The sequence below is a fragment of the Phocoena sinus genome, chromosome 13 (genome assembly GCF_008692025.1).
Source record: "Phocoena sinus isolate mPhoSin1 chromosome 13, mPhoSin1.pri, whole genome shotgun sequence".
Classification (NCBI taxonomy): domain Eukaryota; kingdom Metazoa; phylum Chordata; class Mammalia; order Artiodactyla; family Phocoenidae; genus Phocoena; species Phocoena sinus.
The window spans coordinates 20,275,806-20,294,264 of NC_045775.1; the positions used below are offsets into that span (position 1 = coordinate 20,275,806).

Below are 18,459 nucleotides of genomic sequence, written 5' to 3' on the forward strand. Positions count from 1 at the left end.
TTGGCCCAGCATTATGGTAGGGGACAAACTATAGTGAGTTACTGTTGATACTTTCAATTTCAGAATTGGATTATCTAGAACAAGTCACATTTGGGTGTTTTGGAAAAGAAAGATGGATACTTGGAACTAACATTAATTCACTTAAACAAATGGATCAAAACTCTTAATTTAAAAAAATAGATTGCTAAAGTGGCAGATAAGGGCAATGCTTGGCATTTGGCATTTTGATTCTTGCAAGGCACTAGATAAGTTTTTCATGATACCTTTGTAAACAAAGACTGGATAATTGAGTTAGTTGGGGTCACGTTTCATTGATCAGCCATTTCCAAAAAGGACTGACGAATGAGTCAAGCTAGTAGATCTTGGTGGGTCACAGAGATCTGCTCTTGGTGCTGACCTGGTTGACCTGTTTATTAACTACTTAGATACAGATACAGAAATCATGCTTATTAGATGGAGAGAGGTTACAGGACTAAGCGCAGTTAATACATTCGATGACAGAGGCAAGATTCAAAATAATTTTCTTTTAATTTTTCTTCAGGATAATTTCAAACATTCACAGATTTAGACATTATAGTATAATAAACCCTATCTACCAATCATCCAGCTTCAACAATTTTCAACTCATGGTCCATCTTGTTTCTCCTATTCTCCCACCCCAACTTCCGTTCCCTCATTTTATTTTGAAGCAAATCCCAGACATCCTATTTGTTAAAAACAAAATTCTAACACTATTATCACACCTGAAAAGAAAACTCAATAATTCCTTGATCATAAAATATCCATTTTTCAAATTTCCAATTGTCTCACAAATATTAAAAAAAGTATTTTTTGCAGTTTATTTGTTCAAATCAGGATCTAAACAAAGTCTATATACTGTAATTGGTTGATATGTTAGGTCTCTTTTATTGTACCAGTTGCCCTCTCTACCACTTTTTACCTTGCAATTTATTTGTTAATGAACCAAAATAATCTTGATAACAAAATGACAGTAGAGATAAACAGATGTAATACTAAAATTAAATCTTATAAAGTCAGCTGTAACAGTACAAAATGCTGGAGACACCTGCAGTTCGTGAATAAAGGTCTAGGATTTTCAGTTGGCCACAAACCTAAAGTAGTCAACACTATGATATAGTTGCCAAAGTCCCAATATATACTTAGGTTACATTAACCACAGTATATACGCACACCACAAGATGTGGTGGGTCTTTTCTACCATACCAAGTCAAATCCTGCCTGGAATATTGTCCTGATTGTGGCTCCCAATACAGTTTTTCAGAGAGACTGAAAACTGGCGCACTTAGACAAAGCCCTGATCCTGGTAAGAGAGCTGAAACACACTTCCTTTGGCCAGAGAGCAGCTAGGGTAGAAGGGAGTGGGAGAGCTAGCTGTTTATCTGGGTGTGTGACTCAAGGCAGAGAGGGTCCTTAGAAACTGGGTATCCACAAGGAGATGGTGCTGGGAGAAGGAACATTCTTCTGGAACACTCACATTCAGTTGTTTTGAAGCTAAAGAAAGGGAAGAAGCAGCTCATTAGTTAGTGGGTGACACAGAAATAATCAGGTGTGACTACATGGTGGTAGCCAAGGGAACAAATTAAGAATGTGTAGAATCGTGGCGTCAGGACAGTGGTGTAGTGTGGTCTGGGCTGGCAGATGATCAGAAAACAACTGGCCCATGTGGGAATTATGGGAAAGTAGGTCTGAGTACCCAGAAATGAGACACAAGAGCTGGGGCAGTACTTGGCTTCAGGCCTGAAAACTTTGAGGTCAGTCCAATTTGAGCAGAAGCCAATCCCCAGGCAGAGTGAGGGCAACTGATGGGTGTTGTACACCTACTAAGTGCTATACATACAGAACATTGTCTGACCATCACAATAAACCTGCAAGGTAGGTATTTTATTCCTACTTTACAGACATAAAAACTGAGGCTTGGGACTTCCTTGGTGGTCCAGTGGTTAAGAATCCACCTTCCAGGATTTCCCTGGTGGTGCAGTGGTTCAGAATCTGCCTTCCAATGCAGGGGACACGGGTTCGATCCCTGGTCCGGGAAGATCCACATGCCGTGGAGCAACTAAGCCAGTGAGCCACAACTACTGAAGCCAACGCGCCTAGAGCCCGTGCTCTGCAACAAGAGAAATCACTACAATGATACGCCCATGCACCGCAACGAAGAGTAGCCCCCGCTCATCGCAACTAGAGAAAGAGTGCAGGCAGCAACGAAAACCCATCGCAGCCAAAAGTAAACAAACAAAATAAATAAATTTAAAAAAGAATCCACCTTCCAATGCAGGGGACGCAGGTTTGATCCCTGGTCGGAGAACTGAGATCCCACATGCCGCAGGGCAACTAAGCCTATGCTGTAACTACAGAGCCCATGCACCACAACTAGAGAGCCTGCATGTCGCAACTACTGAGCCCGTAGACTGTAACTACTGAGCCCACGGGCCCTGGAGCCTGGGCGCCACACCTAGAGAGAAGCCCACGCACAGCAACTAAGAGCCCATGTGCCGCAACTAAGACCCGACGCAGCCAAAAAATAAACAAATAAATAAATATTTTTTAAAAACCAAAAAACTGAGGCTCATAGAGGTCAGTTACTAGCCCAAGGTCATGAATGCCTAAGTGGCAGGGCCAGGATTCAGAACAGGCTGGCCTGGAGGCTAGAAGGATAGAGCTGACATGGGGGAAAAGCTAACCTTAGTGACTTAGCCATGGGGCCAATGCCAGGGCACCAAAACCTGGGGAATATATCGTGTCAGCACTTGCTGTAGCTTCACATCTAGACCAAGAAATGGGTATAATAAGAGGACAATGGGGAGGGATGGGCTGGGATTTGGGGGCTAATAGATGCAAACTGTCATATATAGAATGGATAAACAACAAGGTCCCGCTGTATAGCACAGGGAACTATATTCAATATCCTGGGACAAACCATAATGGAAAAGAATATAAAAAAATGTATATATGTGTATAATTGAGACACTTTACTGTACAGCAGAAATTAACACAACACTGTAAATCGAATATACATGAATTTAAAATATTAATTAAAAAAAAAAAGAGGACATTGAGCATTCTCCACAAAAACACGGACCAAGAATTTGGTCTTCATGTCACCCCAGCCCTGGGCTCTTCTGGGTTTGAGCCTAGGCGTGGAATCCTCCTCTATAGGAGAGGGGAGGTGTCTGTATTTTCCTCTGCTTTCCTCCTAAAGCAAATCCCAGAGTCACCAAGCAAAGGAAGACCATCTTTGGTAGATGGTGGGAGATGCTGGGGCCCAGCTCATCCTTTCTACCCAGGGATAGATTCCTGAGCCCTGTCCGTATCTCCAACAGCTCGGGGGTGGTCTTCAGCTCCCTTCAGAGCTGACAGGGGCAGTGCAAGGGTGGGAACCCCAGGTGAGACTCAGGGAGCAAGAAGCCACCCACTGAAGAGGATGCTGGGATGGGGCAGGGCTGGGCTGGCCCAACCAGTTCAGCCCAGCCAGGAAAGGGCAAGTCAGATCTGGCTCAGCAAGGGCCACTGGGTGGGGGCGTGGTGCTGACTCAGGGCCTGGCAAGTCATGTGACAGCCAAGGACAGCTGTTGCCTGGGTGTTTTTAGAAAACTGGCTGCCAAAGGCTCTCTCATGGGCTGCTTCTGCACCTACTCAGAAGCAGGCAGAGAAAATGGGGGCATCTTCTTTATAATAAGCTGTAGGCGTGGGGAATTAATAACCCGACCATACCCTGTTGATTCTTGCTTTAATGTACCTAGAGAACAGGAGCAGAAATTAGTCGAGTCTTCTGAATTCCCTTTGAAAATCACTAATCTGTTCCCCTTAGATCTTTTTAGGTACCTTGCCAGGAATCCAGTGCAGAGGTTAAGAGAGCAGGTGCTGAAGTCAGGAGGGCCTGGGATCAAAACCCAACTCTATCACTTATTATTTGTATGACTTTGATCACGTTTCTTAACTTAAAACAAAACATACTTTTTTTTTTTTTTTGCGGTACGCGGGCCTATCACTGTTGTGGCTTCTCCCGTTGGCAAAACACAGGCTCCGGACGCGTAGGCTCAGCGGCCATGGCTCACGGGCCCAGCCGCTCCACGGCATGTGGGATCTTCCCGGACCGGAGCACGAACCCGTGTCCCCTGCATCGGCAGGCGGACTCTTAACCACTGCGCCACCAGGGAAGCCCAAAACATACTTTTAATTATGGAAAAATTCAAATATATACAAGTTAGACATAACAGTATGAATTTCCATATACCTGTTACCCAGCTTGAACAATTATCGACCCATGGGCAACTTGTCTCATCCATATCCTACTCATCTACCTCCCTCCAATTATTTTAAAGGAGATCCCAGGCATCATCTCATTCCATCCCTCTTTATTCCTTTAAACTCTTGTTTCCTCATTTGAAAATGGGGATTATAATAATCCCCACCTCAGAGCATTAATGTGAGGTCATGCATGTAAAGGGCCAGCACAATGTAGGAACACAGTAAATGATAACTTATAGTATTAGATTAAAATATAAAAATAAGAAATGTCTCTACTACCCTCCCATCTCTCTGCCTGTGCCCTTCTTTCCTCTTGGTGACCCTTCCTTCTATCTGAGGACTCTCTCCCCTGGTCAGTACTAGGTCCAGTGCTGACATCACAAAAGGGTTAGGATGACTGCCCAGCTGTCCAGGCCTCAGGATGGGCTGGGAGCACAGGGTGCTTGAGCCCAAGGGAGGGAGCTGGAGGAAGGCAGTGGAGACACAGGGAAGAGGGATCAAAAGTACAGCAGCCTGGGAATTCCCTGGAGGCCCAGTCGTTAGGACTCTGTGCTTTCACTGCTGAGGGCCGGGGCTCAATCCCTGCTCGGGGAACTAAGATCCCACAAGCTGTGCTGTGCAGCCAAAAAAAAAAAAAGTACAGCAGCCTTGGGAGAGAGACCGGCAGACAGGGGCAAAGTGTGAGCAGGTCCAAGTGGCAAGGGCAGCAGAAGATAGGAAAGAGAAAATGGATATGGTGAGAATATCAGGCAAGTTGGAGTCACCCTAGGAGTTCTACCAGAAACAAGTGTGTCCATCAGGAATCTTGGTTGCAGCACAGTCTGACTTTGGCAAATAGAAGCAGAAAATAAATTTACTCAAGGGCTATTGGGAAGCTCTCAGAATTACTGGGGAGGCTGGAGAACCAGGCTAAGGAATTGGGGCACAGAAACAGGCCACACATGCAGTCGGTTGAGGCCAGACAACGAGGTCATCACTGCCCTCTCTAGACACTAAAGAGATTCTGCAGCCGGCAGCAGGGCCAGCATTGGACGGAGGATACACCTAGCTCTGGGGCCCACGGGTGCCCTGGAAACCAGGTGCTCCTGCTGTACCCCACTGCCTTCTCAGTACACACCCCACTGCGCCTGCTTCTTTGTGCCCTAAGCCCCTGTGTCAAGGTTTTGGGCTGGCGCTTGAGACTGGTAGAGCCCCATTCATGTCCCCACAGCCTAGCTGTGTCTTTGGGGGTGCAGTGGGGGTGGGTGCTGGGGAGGAGAAGATAGTGGCAGGAGGGCTCTGCGTACTGAAAACTCACAGTGGAGAGTTTCTTAGTCAAAGAAGGGGGTTCGGGCTTCCCTGGTGGCGCAGTGGTTGGGAGTCCGCCTGCCAATGCAGGGGACACGGGTTCGTGCCCTGGTCCAGGAAGATGCCACATGCCGCAGAGCGGCTGGGCCCGTGAGCCATGGCCGCTGAGCCTGCGCGTCTGGAGCCTGTGCTCTGCAACGGGAGAGGCCACAGCAGTGGGAGGCCCGCGTACCGGGAAAAAAAAAAAAAAAAAACAGAAGGGGGTTCAAGGCTGGGCAGCCAGACCTGTCAAATGTCCATTACACAAGGAAGGGAGTGTGAATATGGGTGAGGGGTGGCGGACTGGCACTGGTAAGAACAAGGCAAAGAAACAGGATCTCCATGTGGCTGTCAGGGACACCAGAGCCCTGAGGTAGGGCAAAGGGTAGAGGAATGCTGGATGCACAAGCTACATGGGAGAGAGCCTCGCTTCCTCCTGGGGGTATTTTGGACAAAAGAGATGGCTGAGCTCAGATATTATCTTGGCAGTGTCTAATTCAATTGGTATGTAGCATGAGGGCTTTTGATACCCTAAGCTTCTACCCTCTCTCCGGCTCTGGGAAAGAGGTGGGGCAGCCTGCAAATAACTGGGTGCTTAGTCTGAAAAGCTGGGACCAGACAGGGCTGGGCAAGGGCTGACAAGGGACAGCTGAGAGCAGAGTACAAGCTTTGTGAACAGGCAATTCCATGAAGTCTGAGCTTCCGTGATCAAATAAATGTGATCAAATCAATCTGCCACAAATGTTAAAATCTGCATGACTATTGTTACGCTATGTGTGAGTTAGGCATAAAAGCAAACAGCCAGAATCTGTGTTCTTTTTATCAAACCAAACCAAATATTTAGGGTTTTTTCCCCTCACTTTACTATTATTCTGAGATCTTTAAGGAGTATCCATCAATATCAGTTTCCTCTATCTCCATGTACAATGTTAACCCCTTCCTCACTTTTTTAAAAGTCCTTGTTTATTTATTATCATTTTTGCTGTGCAAACATCACCACCACTTATTTCCAGAACATTTTTATCACCGCAAAAAGAAATCCATACCCACTAGGCAGCTGCTCCCGTTTCCCCCAGCAACCATTAATCTGCTTCGCGTTTCTGTGAGACTGCATATTCTGGACATTTCATGTAAATGGAATCACACTTTATTCCTTTTCATACATGTGAAAATAGAATATTTTCATACTTATGAATCATATAATACGGCCTTTGGTGACTGGCTTCTTTCATGTAGTGTAATGGTACGGTTCATCTGTGTTGTAGCATGTATCGGTACTTTATTCAAATAATATTTTGTTTATCCATTTGTCAGTTAATGGACATTTGCGTTGTTTCCATTTTTTAGTTAATAGTCCTGCTAAGAACATTTATGTACAAGTTTTTGTTGAGCACCTGTTTTCACTTCTTTTGGATGTATACCCAGGAATGAAATTATGAGGTCATATGGTAATTTTATGTTAATTTACTAAGGAACTGCTAAACTGTTTTCCACAGTGTCTGTACTATTTAACATTTCCACCAGCAATGAATAAGAGTTCCAATTTCTCCACATCCTTGTCAACACTTGTTATTTTCCCTTTATTATTATAGCTATCCAAGTGCATGTGGAGTAGTATCTCACTGTGGTTTAAATTTGCATTTCTTAATGACTAAGGATGTTGAGCAGCTTTTCACATACTTGTTGGCCATTTGTACGTCTTCTTTGAAAAAATGTCTGAAAAGACATTTTCTGACCTGAAATGATCTGAAGAGACATTTTTAATTCATGTATTATTAATTTATTTTTTGGCTGTTCTGTGTGGCTTGTGGGATCTTAGTTCCCCAACCAGGTATTGAACCTGGGCCATGGCAGTGAAAGTGCTGAATCCTAACCACTGGACCGCCAGGGAATTTCCCCCTCTTGTTTTATCTCATTTTATATTTTTCCCTTCTTCCCTTCTCAATGTCCTCTCCCTCCACAGGTTCCCTCTCTAATGTTGGATGGGTGTTACTAAATACCTATGAAACTTCATAAAATATAGTTTTGCATGTTTTTAATTTACATGAATGGCATTGTACTATAAATCAGTTTGTTTCCTTTGTTTCAGTTTTCTATGTTGCTGAATGTGTAGCTAGTTAGTAGTTTAATATTGCTATAAGGTATTCAATAGCATGTGGGGTAAGCCATGGGCGGGCCTGCTATAGGCCCAATAGTACGCCAGGAATTTTCTTTTCTTTTCTTTTGAAGTATTATTTAAAAAAATATTTGTGTATATATGTATTTATTTATTTGGCTGCGCCAGGTCTTAGTTGCAGCATGCTGGATCTTTGTTGCGGCATGCGGGCTCTTAGTTGTGGCATGCGGGATCCAGCTCCCCGACCAGGGATCGAACCCAGGCCCCCTGCACTGGGAGCACAGAGTCTTAACCACTGGACCACCAGGGAAGTCCCCAACAGGAGTTTTCTTACGTGGTAGATGGTAGACCCTTGAATGCTGACCCAGCCCCTCCCCAAGCCTAATCTTACAAAAACTTAGTCCTGACTGAACTCATTAGACAAGTTTTCTCCCTCTGAAAAGCCTGCTTTGATCACCAGAATTGGGGCATGTTTCTGTGGGGAACTAGGAAGCCATTGTTCTTTGCAAGTTTGCTAATTTATTAGTAAACTGAAGTGATAACAAACTTGACTTGGGTCTGAGTTGTCATATTAGCCAATTTTCAAACCCAAGCCAACTCTTTATCATCTGGACTAACCACCAGGGAATTCCCTGGGAAGGCAGTTTCCTCTCAGTCAGGTACCAAACCACCTCAGCCTCACAGAGTATCCCAACTGGCCCTTACTACTATAATAAGGTAATAGCCTGATCTGGGCATTTTCACAGGGTTACGTTATCAACTCAAGCACAGTGTTCAATTATGGATGCCACGTTCGAAAACGGACATATGCAAATCAGAATGGTGGCACTAACAGTTATCTGAGGGTCATCTTATTTGAAGAGGGTTAGTTTGGAGCAGTTTAGAGGAAAATACCAATGCTATCTTTAAATAGTTGAAGAGTTGTCAAGTGAATATAGGGGAGGGTTTATTCTGTGTTGCTCCAGAGGACAGAATTAAAACAAGTTGATGATATAACATGGAAGCACACTTAGACTCAGTGCACTCTTCCGTCAGAAATATCCAGCCCTGCAATCAGCAATCAGCCCTGCAATCAGCCTTCTTGGCATCAGCAAGCTCACTGGCAGTGTTCACACAGAGGCTGGACAGGCCATAGGTTGGTTTCGGCATTTCGTCACAGAGCAGAAATCAGTTTAGATGACTTCCAAACTTTTTTCTAACGCAGACAGAATTCAACCTAATTAATATTTATTGAGCCCCTATTACAGGCAAGATACTGGGCTGGGTACTATAGGAGATACAACAGTGCTTCCTTAGATGGTTTACATCTTATGGGGGAAGAGAATCAGGATTTAATGAACCAATTGTTCTCCTGCCAGGTTCTTTGCATAGATTAGTTTAATCTTTACAATAGCTTGAATTTGGTAGCTACTGATAACCTCAGTTTCCAGATGAGGAAACTGACCTTCGGAATGCTAAGAAATGGTCTAAGATGACCCGGCTAAAATGAGATGGAACAACGATTCAAGATCAGATCACTGTGGGGACTTCCGTGGTGGTGCAGTGGTTAAGAGTCCACTTGCCAATGCAGGGGACATGGGTTCAAGCCCTGGTCCGGGAAGATCCCACATGCTGCGGAGCAACTAAGCCTGTGTGCCACGACTACTGCGCCTGCGTGCCACAACTACTGAAGTCCACGTGCCTAGAGCTTGTGCTCCGCAACAAGAGAAGCCACCTCAATGAGAAGCCCGCGCACCGCAACGAAGAGTAGCCCCTGCTCGCCGCAACTAGAGAAAGCCCGTGTGCAGCAATGAAGACCCAACACAGTCAAAAATAAATTAAAAAAAAAAATCAGATCATTGTGACTCCATTATACCATGCCATGAGTCTACGAATTTACGTTAAGTGTAGCTTCATACTTCTTTTCTTGGCAAAGGGTTAAAGCATTCCCCTCTTGTCATTGTCTTTTTAAGTCTGATGAATCCTCTAGGTCTTGATGCTTGAGATACGGTTTTCTGGAGAGATATGTAAGTTTCTGTTACATTGAGGTTCCAAGTCTTTCCTTGAGCAGACCTCTTTCCTCACTTTGCCAATGCTCCCCTGGGTTCTGCCTTTAGGAAGTACCTTTTTTCTCCAACTCTGTTCTGTCCTAACTTTTAGTGGCTTCTAGGGTTTTTTCCAATCGTCTCAGGCAGGTCAAGTTGCCATAACCTGTGCTCTCTGCCCTTTTCTCTCTCTCAGTTTACCTAAAGCCTTTTTTGCTCTTCAGGGCTCTGACCGCTGCTACAATAAATACCCCAGTTTTCCCTTGACAGCGGAAGTGTGCCTTATAGCCCTCTTTTGTATTGATCCATCTGGGGGTTTACTATGCACCTCTTCATGTTAAAAGAGAACCACTATGTTTGTTCATTTCTTGGTGCTCTCCATTTTCTAAGTAAAAAATGAATGAGCAGTTATTACTTTAATATATAGTTGAATAGCCAATTATTAGCAAATAACCATCCTTTGCCTTAGATGATTCTTTTGTTTTCCTTTAGACATTAAAAAAAGAGATTAACTTACATATTTACATTTTAATATGTAAATGTAAATATACAGTTCCCAGTGTGGTTAGGGCTCCTGCTTGACCGATAATCACTTTTAGAAGAGGCATAGAGTTGCAAAGATGGATTTAGGGGAAGTTTTTCCCTTCTAGGAGATCCCTATAAATTAACAGAATGCATTACTTGTCTCATTTAACTTATGTCCCTCTAGAGTTGCTTTTTTCAGCAAGCCAATGATCCCCAAACAGAAAAAGTTTTCTCAGTTCTTGTGGTGGTAATAACATTTCTGAACATTAACTAAAGGCCAAACATTATGTCTTATTTCATCCTCACTCAACCCTATAGTAGTTTTTATCTTGTTCCTACTTTACAGATGAGGAAACAGGTTTAGAGAGGTTAAGTAACTTACCCAAGGTCTCTAACAAAGTGACAGATATAGAATCTTAGGTCCAGCCAACTCAAGGCCCATGTTTATAACCACTGTGCTGGACCAATTGCTTCAACAGAAGTGAATAGAGATTCATCCGCTGGAGTTGATGGTGGGAAGTTTTTTTTTTAGGGGGCAGTTGTCTGCTGCCTTCAGCCATTGTATTTCTTTCTTTTGGTCTCCTTTTGATGATTCCATTAAATCTTCACAGCTTGTCAGTTCCAATTCTTGTTTCTTCCTGTTTTAATCTTTCATTCTCCTTCTGACCTATTCCTGTTCTTCGTTCAACTTCCTTTGGCACCATGTTTGGTCCAGGATGGCTTGTTGCTTTGATCATTTATAAGTATTCTAAATTTACTTGTAATTTTCTGCTTTCTTTTTCCTTATGGTGCAATTCATTGCTCTTATCTCTTAGTAATAATAGTAATCATTTATATTTGCATAGTGTTTTACACTATATAAAGTACATTTACTTACATTATCTTATTTAATTTTTTTTTTTTTTTTTTTTTTGTGGTACGCGGGCCTCTCACTGTTGTGGCCTCTCCCGTTGCGGAGCACAGGCTCCGGACGCGCAGGCTCAGCGGCTCATGGCTCACAGGCCCAGCCGCTCCCACGGCATGTGGGATCTTCCCGGACCGGGGCACGAACCCATGTCCCCTGCATCGGCAGGCGGACTCTCAACCAGTGCGCCACCAGGGAAGCCCTTATTTAATTTTTAAAACAGTCTCATGAGGTACTATATTCTTTTTTTTTTTTTTTTTTTTGGTACTATATTCTTTTGATGTATGAGGTTTAGTGAGGTTAAATGAATCACAGAGCTAGTCAGTAGCACAGTTGGTTTTTTTTTTTTAATTTTTATTTATTTTTGGCTGTGTTGCGTCTTCATTGCTGCACTCCGGCTTTCTCTAGTTGCGGCGAGCAGAGGCTACTCTTTGTTGTGGTGCACGGGCTTCCCATTGCGGTGGCTTCTCTTGCTGGGAGCACAGACTCTAGACGCGTGGGCTTCAGTAGTTGTGGTTCGCAGACTCAGTACTTGTGGTTTGTGGGCTCTAGAACGCAGGCTCAGTATTTGTGGCGCATGGGCCCAGGTGCTCTGCGGAACGTGGGATCCTCCTGGACCAGGGCTCGAACCTGTGTCCCCTGCATTGGCAGGAGGATTCTTAACCACTGTGCCACTAGGGAAGCCCACACAGTTGGTTCTTGAGTCTATGTTATCTGATTCCAAGTTAAGTGTTCATTCCACTATATCACAGTTGCTCCATTAGTCCTAACAGTATCTTGTTCATAGAAATAAACTCTAAAATGGAGTTAGGTGAGTTCTTCATGTATTTTCTAAAATTAATAAAATATTGCTCCAAAGGTATTATCTTCCCATTCACTTCTCTTGAATTTTCAATCCCTCCCCACCCCCAGCATTTTGAAAGTTTCTCCAAATTAGTACTGTTTTCCAGGAAAAAAAAAAAAAAAGTGAATCTATCTCTGAATTTCATTTGCTTTTTCCTTCACTAAACATGTTTTGATGTTCTGATATATTCAAGGCACTGTGCAAAGTGATGTATGCAATAGTCACAGCCCTCAAGGATATTCCAATTTGAGAAAATATGATATGTACATAAATGTCTTTCAGAAAATGTAGAAAATGTGTCATAAGAAATGTCTAAATAAAGAGTTATGGGAAGAAGAGTATCCACGTAGCTATTCACCAAAATGCTAATAGTGGTTATCTCTGGGGTAGAATTTTTAAGGATTAAAATTTTTGTTTTGCTTATCTGCAGGTTTTAAGTTTCTAAAAGTAAATATGTATTATTTGTGGAAATGAAAAGGAGGAAACATACTTGATTTTTTAGTGCTAGGGAGTTCAAAGGAGGAACAAGTTCCTTCTTAGAGAGTGTGCTGGGGAAGACAGGCTATGGTGAGGACATTAAAGTTGAAGGGATGTGGGTGGGGTGAGCAGCGGTGTGCACTTTGCATGGAGAGAACCACAGTAAACTAAGCATGAAATCAAGAAGATACAGAGTAGCTGTGAGAAAGATGAGTAGTTCAGCCTGTCTAGAGACTAGTATGTGGAAGATAGATAGGGTAGGAAATAAAGTTCGTTGGCTAGGGCCTGGCGCTCCTTAAGTGCCAGGTGAGGAGGCCAGCATTTCAGAACTGAGATATTCCTGGAGACTAGAACAAACACATCCAATGTGTTGGGGAAGGCTCATGGGGCAGTAATTCTCTAACAGGAGGTAGGACTAAATCAAGATATGAAGGCAGAGCAGAATATTGGCAGGCTATGGTGATAAGAACAGTGGTAGCCTCTGGGCAATCAGTACTTAGCATCAGGAAGGTCAAACAAAGACCTTCCTCTGAGAAGGCCCTGGGGAAGAATGAGAGTGTGAACACAGGAACTAGGCAGTAGTAAATAGGCAAAGTCTGGAGGGGTAGGTTTTACAGCAAGGTGATGACTTAGCAGTGGGGCTACCATTCAAGGGAAGACTTCATTCTTTTTTTTTTTTTAAATTAATTAATTAATTATCGGCTACGTTGGGTCTTTGTTGCTGCACGCGGGCTTTCTCTAGTTGTGGCGAGCAGGGGCTACTCTTTGTTGCGGTGCGCGGGCTTCTCATTGCAGTGGCTTCTCTTGTTGCGTAGCACAGGCTGTAGGTGCGCGGGCTTCAGAAGTCATGGCACACGGGCTCAGTAGTTGTGGCTCACGGGCTCTAGAGCACAGACTCAGTAGTTGTGGCACACAGGCTTAGTTGTTCCACAGCATATGGGATCTTCCCGGACCAGGGATCAAACCCGTGTCCCCTGCATTGGCAGGCAGATTCTTAACAACTGTGCCACCAGGGAAGTCCCTGGGAAGACTTCATTCTTAACAATAACAGAGAGAGCAAGGGGCAGAGAGATTAAAGAGGAAGAAATCAGGGAGAGAGACTGGGAAATATATGTGGGAAGAATGATAAAGACAATCCTGAGTCACTGTCTTTTCATGCAGGGATTGCTTACATGTTGTAGAGGCAGGTCCTGAAAGTTGAAGCTGAAGCCTGGAACCATGAACTGGCCAGCTGTGCACTTTCTAGAAAAATACAGAGACAATACCTTAATTACTGGTATGAACATATAAATATACCTATTTTCTTTCTTGGCTTTGCACATATTTGGACTAGATTCTGTACAGAGCAATTCTTTTTTTTTGCGGTACGTGGGCCTCTCACTGTTGTGGCCTCTCCCATTGTGAGCACAGGCTCCGGACATGCAGGCCCGGCAGCCATGGCTCACGGGCCTAGCTGCTCCGCGGCATGTGGGATCTTCCCGGACCGGGGCACAAACCCGTGTCCCCTGCATCCGCAGGTGGACTCTCAACCACTGTGCCACCAAGGAAGCCCTGTACAGAGCAATTTTAAAAACAGGTATAAGCCCCAAGCTACTACTACTAAATTGGCATTTTCTTTCACTGTTTCAATTATTATCAAACATTACTTCGCAACTCTAGGTACACCTTTAGGCCTACATAGACTCCCATTTTATTCTTATTTTCTAGAGTCAGAGATCATGCCTGATCACTCTAGTGGCCTTCAGTGGTAGACAGGGCTTGAGGTTTAGGCCTCACTGCAGCAAAACCTTTAATTAATTTTAGGGAAGCCAAACATTAAGTACTTGCTGAGCCTTCCAATTCTCGCCTTCTTGCAGTATGATGTCCTGTAGAGGTGTTCTTCCCTTTTCCCTTACGCATATAGTGGCCGGCTCTGCCACTGCCAATGTGACCTCTGGCAAGTCCCTAACCTCCCTGAGCCTTAGACTCATCTGTAAATTACGTGCAGGAGTTGAATTATGACTTAAAAGATATTACAGCTCTAAACTTCTAGGATCCTGATACAATACTAAATAAACTTCATTAATAGTATAATTAATTACTAAAGTTCCAGAATATTGAGTGCATGGAGAAAAGGCTCTAACTGATAAAACTGTTGGAAACAACTGGGATAAACAAAGAAATTAAAAAAAATTATTTTTCATTTTTAGTTGCCCACTGTCCCCGACATTTATATAGTGGAACGAATTAGGCTTTCTATGTTTAAAAATCATAACTTTCTAAAATGCTTCACACATTGGGGCTTGAGTTAATTGTAATTCTTTTGAAAGGAAGAATCACATTAATACTGATGATTTTCCTGAATGTTATGACTGAATTGATGACAAACCTGTGAAGCACTGATCATAGCTCATTTTGTGATTTGCATGGCTAGGCTATTTTAGAATTGTGGCATTATTCCTAATAAGACATTCCCAATTGGAGAAAGAATGATTCATAGAGAATAAGGTTTAAATGACAAGAGCAATTCCAGAAACAAAGTGGAGAGTGAGATTAGAGAAGACAGGCATCTTCAGAAACGAAGCTTTAGGGGTAGTTGGAAAAGAAGAATGTAAGACAAGTCTTCAAAGAATGGGAGACTGAAATACGATTACCCTACCGCCTAAAGACTAATTTTAATTACATATTAAATACACAAACATTTTGGTGGTGGTGGGGCATAAAAATGCAGTTTTTACTTCTTTCGCTTTTTTTTTTTTTTTTTTTTTTTTGCGGTACACGGGCCTCTCACTGCTGTGGCCTCTCCCGTTGTGGAGCATAGGTTCCGGACGCGCAGGCTCAGCGGCCACGGCTCACGGGCCCAGCCGCTCTGTGGCATGTGGGATTTTTCCGGACTGGGGCACGAACCCGCTTCCCCAGCATCAGCAGGCGGACTCTTAACCATTGCGCCACCAGGGAAGTCCCAATCCCTGTTTCTTGCTTTCCAGATGTCTCAGGGTTTTCTCCTGTATCGGGCTGAACCAGCCCACCAGGTTCAACTACTCTGCCATCACATCCTAGGTGTGCTTCGGAGCCATGAGACACACTAAGAAAGGTAGGGCAGGAGTATGAACATTTAAACTACAGAAAGGAAGAAGAAAGGGAAGGTATACCTGAGACTGATGGAAAGAGAGGGAAGGAAGTGTGTTAGGCATATGAAAAGAAAGTGCAAGGAAAAGGCAGCGGGGTTGGGGCTGGCTTCACTATCTCTCAATTTGGTACATTGGTGGTTCGATTCTGGCGGCAGGGAGGGGCCCCGCTTCCTCAGCATGGTGCTATTGGGCTCTCCCTATTGCAAAAGGGCGGCCAACGGCTTCCCCGGTGGCACAGTAGTTAAGACTCTGCCTGCCAATGCAGGCGACACGGGTTCGAGCCCAGGTCTGGGAAGGTCCCATTATGCCGCGGGGCAACTAAGCCTGTGTGCCACAACTACAGAGCCTGCGCTCTAGAGCCCGTGAGCCACAACTACTGAGGCCGCGTGCTACAACTACTGAAGCCCATGCGCCTAAAGCCTGTGTTCTGCAACAAGAGAAGCCACCGCGAAGAGAAGCCCGCGCACCGCAACGAAGAGTAGCCCCAGCTCGCCGCAACTAGAGAAAGCCCGCGTGCAGCAACGAAGACCCAACGAAGCCAAAAAAAAAAAATTAATAAAAAAAAAGTGTCCAAGTTCTGGGGCCGGTTCTCCACGTAGAGCACAGCACCGGCGCTTCCACTTGGTGGGGAGGTTGGCCCTGCACCCAAGTGTTCCTCGGCCCTCTACTCCTCGCCCTGGAGGGCAGATTACATCATCCCAACTTGAGCAGCGTGGCCAGTTTTTCCCATTTCAAACTCCTGCTCTCTTGAACGCCAACTCTGGTTACTTAAGTAAACCGGGACGGAGCTTAATGTTTCCCCCGCCCCGACTAGGCACGAGAGAGGGCACTCAGGATGCGCCTCATTTTAGCAAAGAGGCTATTAAATGACCCAGGGCGCTACTTTTTCTCACATTTACGACTACAGCTACACAGGAACACACGGCGACCCAAGCTCTTGGCTGCGCCAAGACTCTCAGCGAAACACACGCGCCAAACGCGGCCCGAAAAATCCTCAGCTGAGCCCGGTGAGCGACTTGAGGAGGAAAACGGTGGATGTCAAAGGGCCACTCCAGCATGCCGCGCCTGCGCAGTCACTAGGCAGCGCCCCCCCCCCCCCCCCCCCCCGCGGGGCGTGCTCGTAACGCCGCGCACCCTATCAGACGGCCGCAGGGAGCGCGCCCGCGGCCTCGCCCTCTCTCGCCCCTCCCCTCTCTAGTCTCCGTCGGGGCTTAGACTGAGGCTCGGAGACCTAGAGCTCCACTCTGCGCCCCCTAGCCCGCGGGCCCCCACGCCCTCTGGTGCGCGTGCGCAGAGGCGGCCCGCAGGGCGAGGGCGCGAGGGGAGGGCGGGCGTACGTCCTTGCGTGCGTCTCAGGCAGCGCGCACGCCGGCGTGAGAGGGCACGGGGAAAAGGTGGCTCTGGCCGGGGCGGCTTGGCTTCCTGTGGCTATGTAGCTGAGCTCGTCGGCTCCGGGTCCTCCTTCGCTGCCATCGCCGCGTCCTAGCGTGGAGCGGCTGCTCGCGAGGGATACTGTCTTCACGCCCGCCGCTCTCCTTCGACGGCTGAGCTTGCTTGCTCGCCCGTGGGAGCGTCCCGGCCGAGCAGCCCTGAGGGGGGAGGGGAGGCCATTTTGTCCCGACCGACTCCCCGGAACCGGGCGGAGCGGCTGGGAGAGGCTGCGGAGCCGCGGTCGCCGCCCTTGGAGGCACCGGACGCTTCCACCGTCGGGGCTTCCTCGACGAGGCTGTTCCTAGGTCGCCCGCGCCCTCTCGAGCCCTCCTTTTTCCCACGCTTTCCCGGTCCTCCGGCCTGAGAACGCCCGAGAGAGGAGGAGTTGGCCGTAGTGAGAGGGACCGATCCCTTGGGGCCGCCGGCGGCGAGAGCCTGTGCCGCTCCTCCCAATGGCGAAGAAGACGTACGACCTGCTTTTCAAGCTGCTCCTGATAGGGGACTCGGGAGTGGGGAAGACCTGCGTCCTTTTTCGTTTTTCGGATGATGCCTTCAATACCACCTTTATTTCCACCATAGGTAAGACCTGTGGGAGGGTGGTGTGCGGTCTCTGCATCTGCAAACCGTTTCTTTTATTCCAGACATCTTGCTTCCAGTAATATACGCCTTTGTTTCAGTGATTCTGATTCCAGGCGACAGACCCAACTTACTGTTTGAATCGGCATCGAGCTTTCTGGGGCGGGGTCTTCCCAAGCTTTGCATCCGGTCTTTTGCTTTCAAGTCTCTCACTCTGCTCGGTGCCTGCTGTTACAAAATATGCAGCATTAACAGCGTTCCAGAATCCTATTTCTTTAAGCGTCTGGATTGGCTTTTTCTATGTTTGTGTGGCGTTACTAGCTGTACGATATTTGTAAGGGATTTATTTTGGTGGTTGGGACTGAAGCACTAGGAGTCATTTGGTAAAGGCCTGGATTCATACTTCAGGGCAAAGAAGATTCCATATGGTCTTAAAGTAAACTTGAGGATTTGTGTGAGGAATAATTAAGGCAAATTAGAAGGGAAAAGTGAGTTGCTCGGCGTTGACTAATCCATTGATGTGTCAAACAATCGGAGGCTCTTCGTGCTTGGGGTGGGACTCTGGCATGTTTGCTCACAGAGCTGTTCGAGACATCAACAGAAGCAGTAATCTAATGGAGACGATCAGCTTCTGTCCTCGAACCCGAAAGAATGAAGTTCTCCCTTCTGTTTACGCTAGAATTTACAGGGAAGTGTCTTGCCAGTCATAGCCTTGGGACTTCTAATGTACTTTTCACCTCATGTTTCAGAATTATTTAGTGTGAAAATAAGAGCTAAAGATTGACCTTTTAAATCGGTTTCCCGTTTAGGAAAAGAAAAGGGAACGCTCTAGGAAAGTCCCATTTGACTCTGACGAG

The 18,459-nt window shown here is 45.7% G+C and overlaps 1 protein-coding gene and 1 long non-coding RNA gene across 3 annotated transcripts in view; one reads left to right on the forward strand and one right to left on the reverse strand.

Moving 5' to 3' along the window:
* Nucleotides 1–602: 602 nt before the first annotated feature.
* Nucleotides 603–16,625, reverse strand: LOC116764508. The gene is made up of 3 exons (XR_004352913.1): nt 16,489–16,625; nt 13,658–13,727; nt 603–1,512 (listed from the first exon to the last, which is right to left on the reverse strand). It is a non-coding gene; the product is annotated as an uncharacterized LOC116764508 (long non-coding RNA).
* Nucleotides 16,626–16,846: 221 nt separating this feature from the next.
* The window catches only part of RAB10 (RAB10, member RAS oncogene family), an 83,250-nt gene continuing 81,637 nt past the window's right edge, over nt 16,847–18,459 (forward strand). Inside the window, exon 1 of one of the 2 annotated variants that reach the window (XM_032652392.1) lies at nt 16,847–17,605. In XM_032652392.1, the coding sequence (XP_032508283.1) occupies nt 17,479–17,605 (127 nt within the window). In that variant the 5' untranslated portion in view covers nt 16,847–17,478. The remainder of the gene's footprint in view (nt 17,606–18,459) is intronic. The other variant, XM_032652391.1, reaches the window with a different exon arrangement.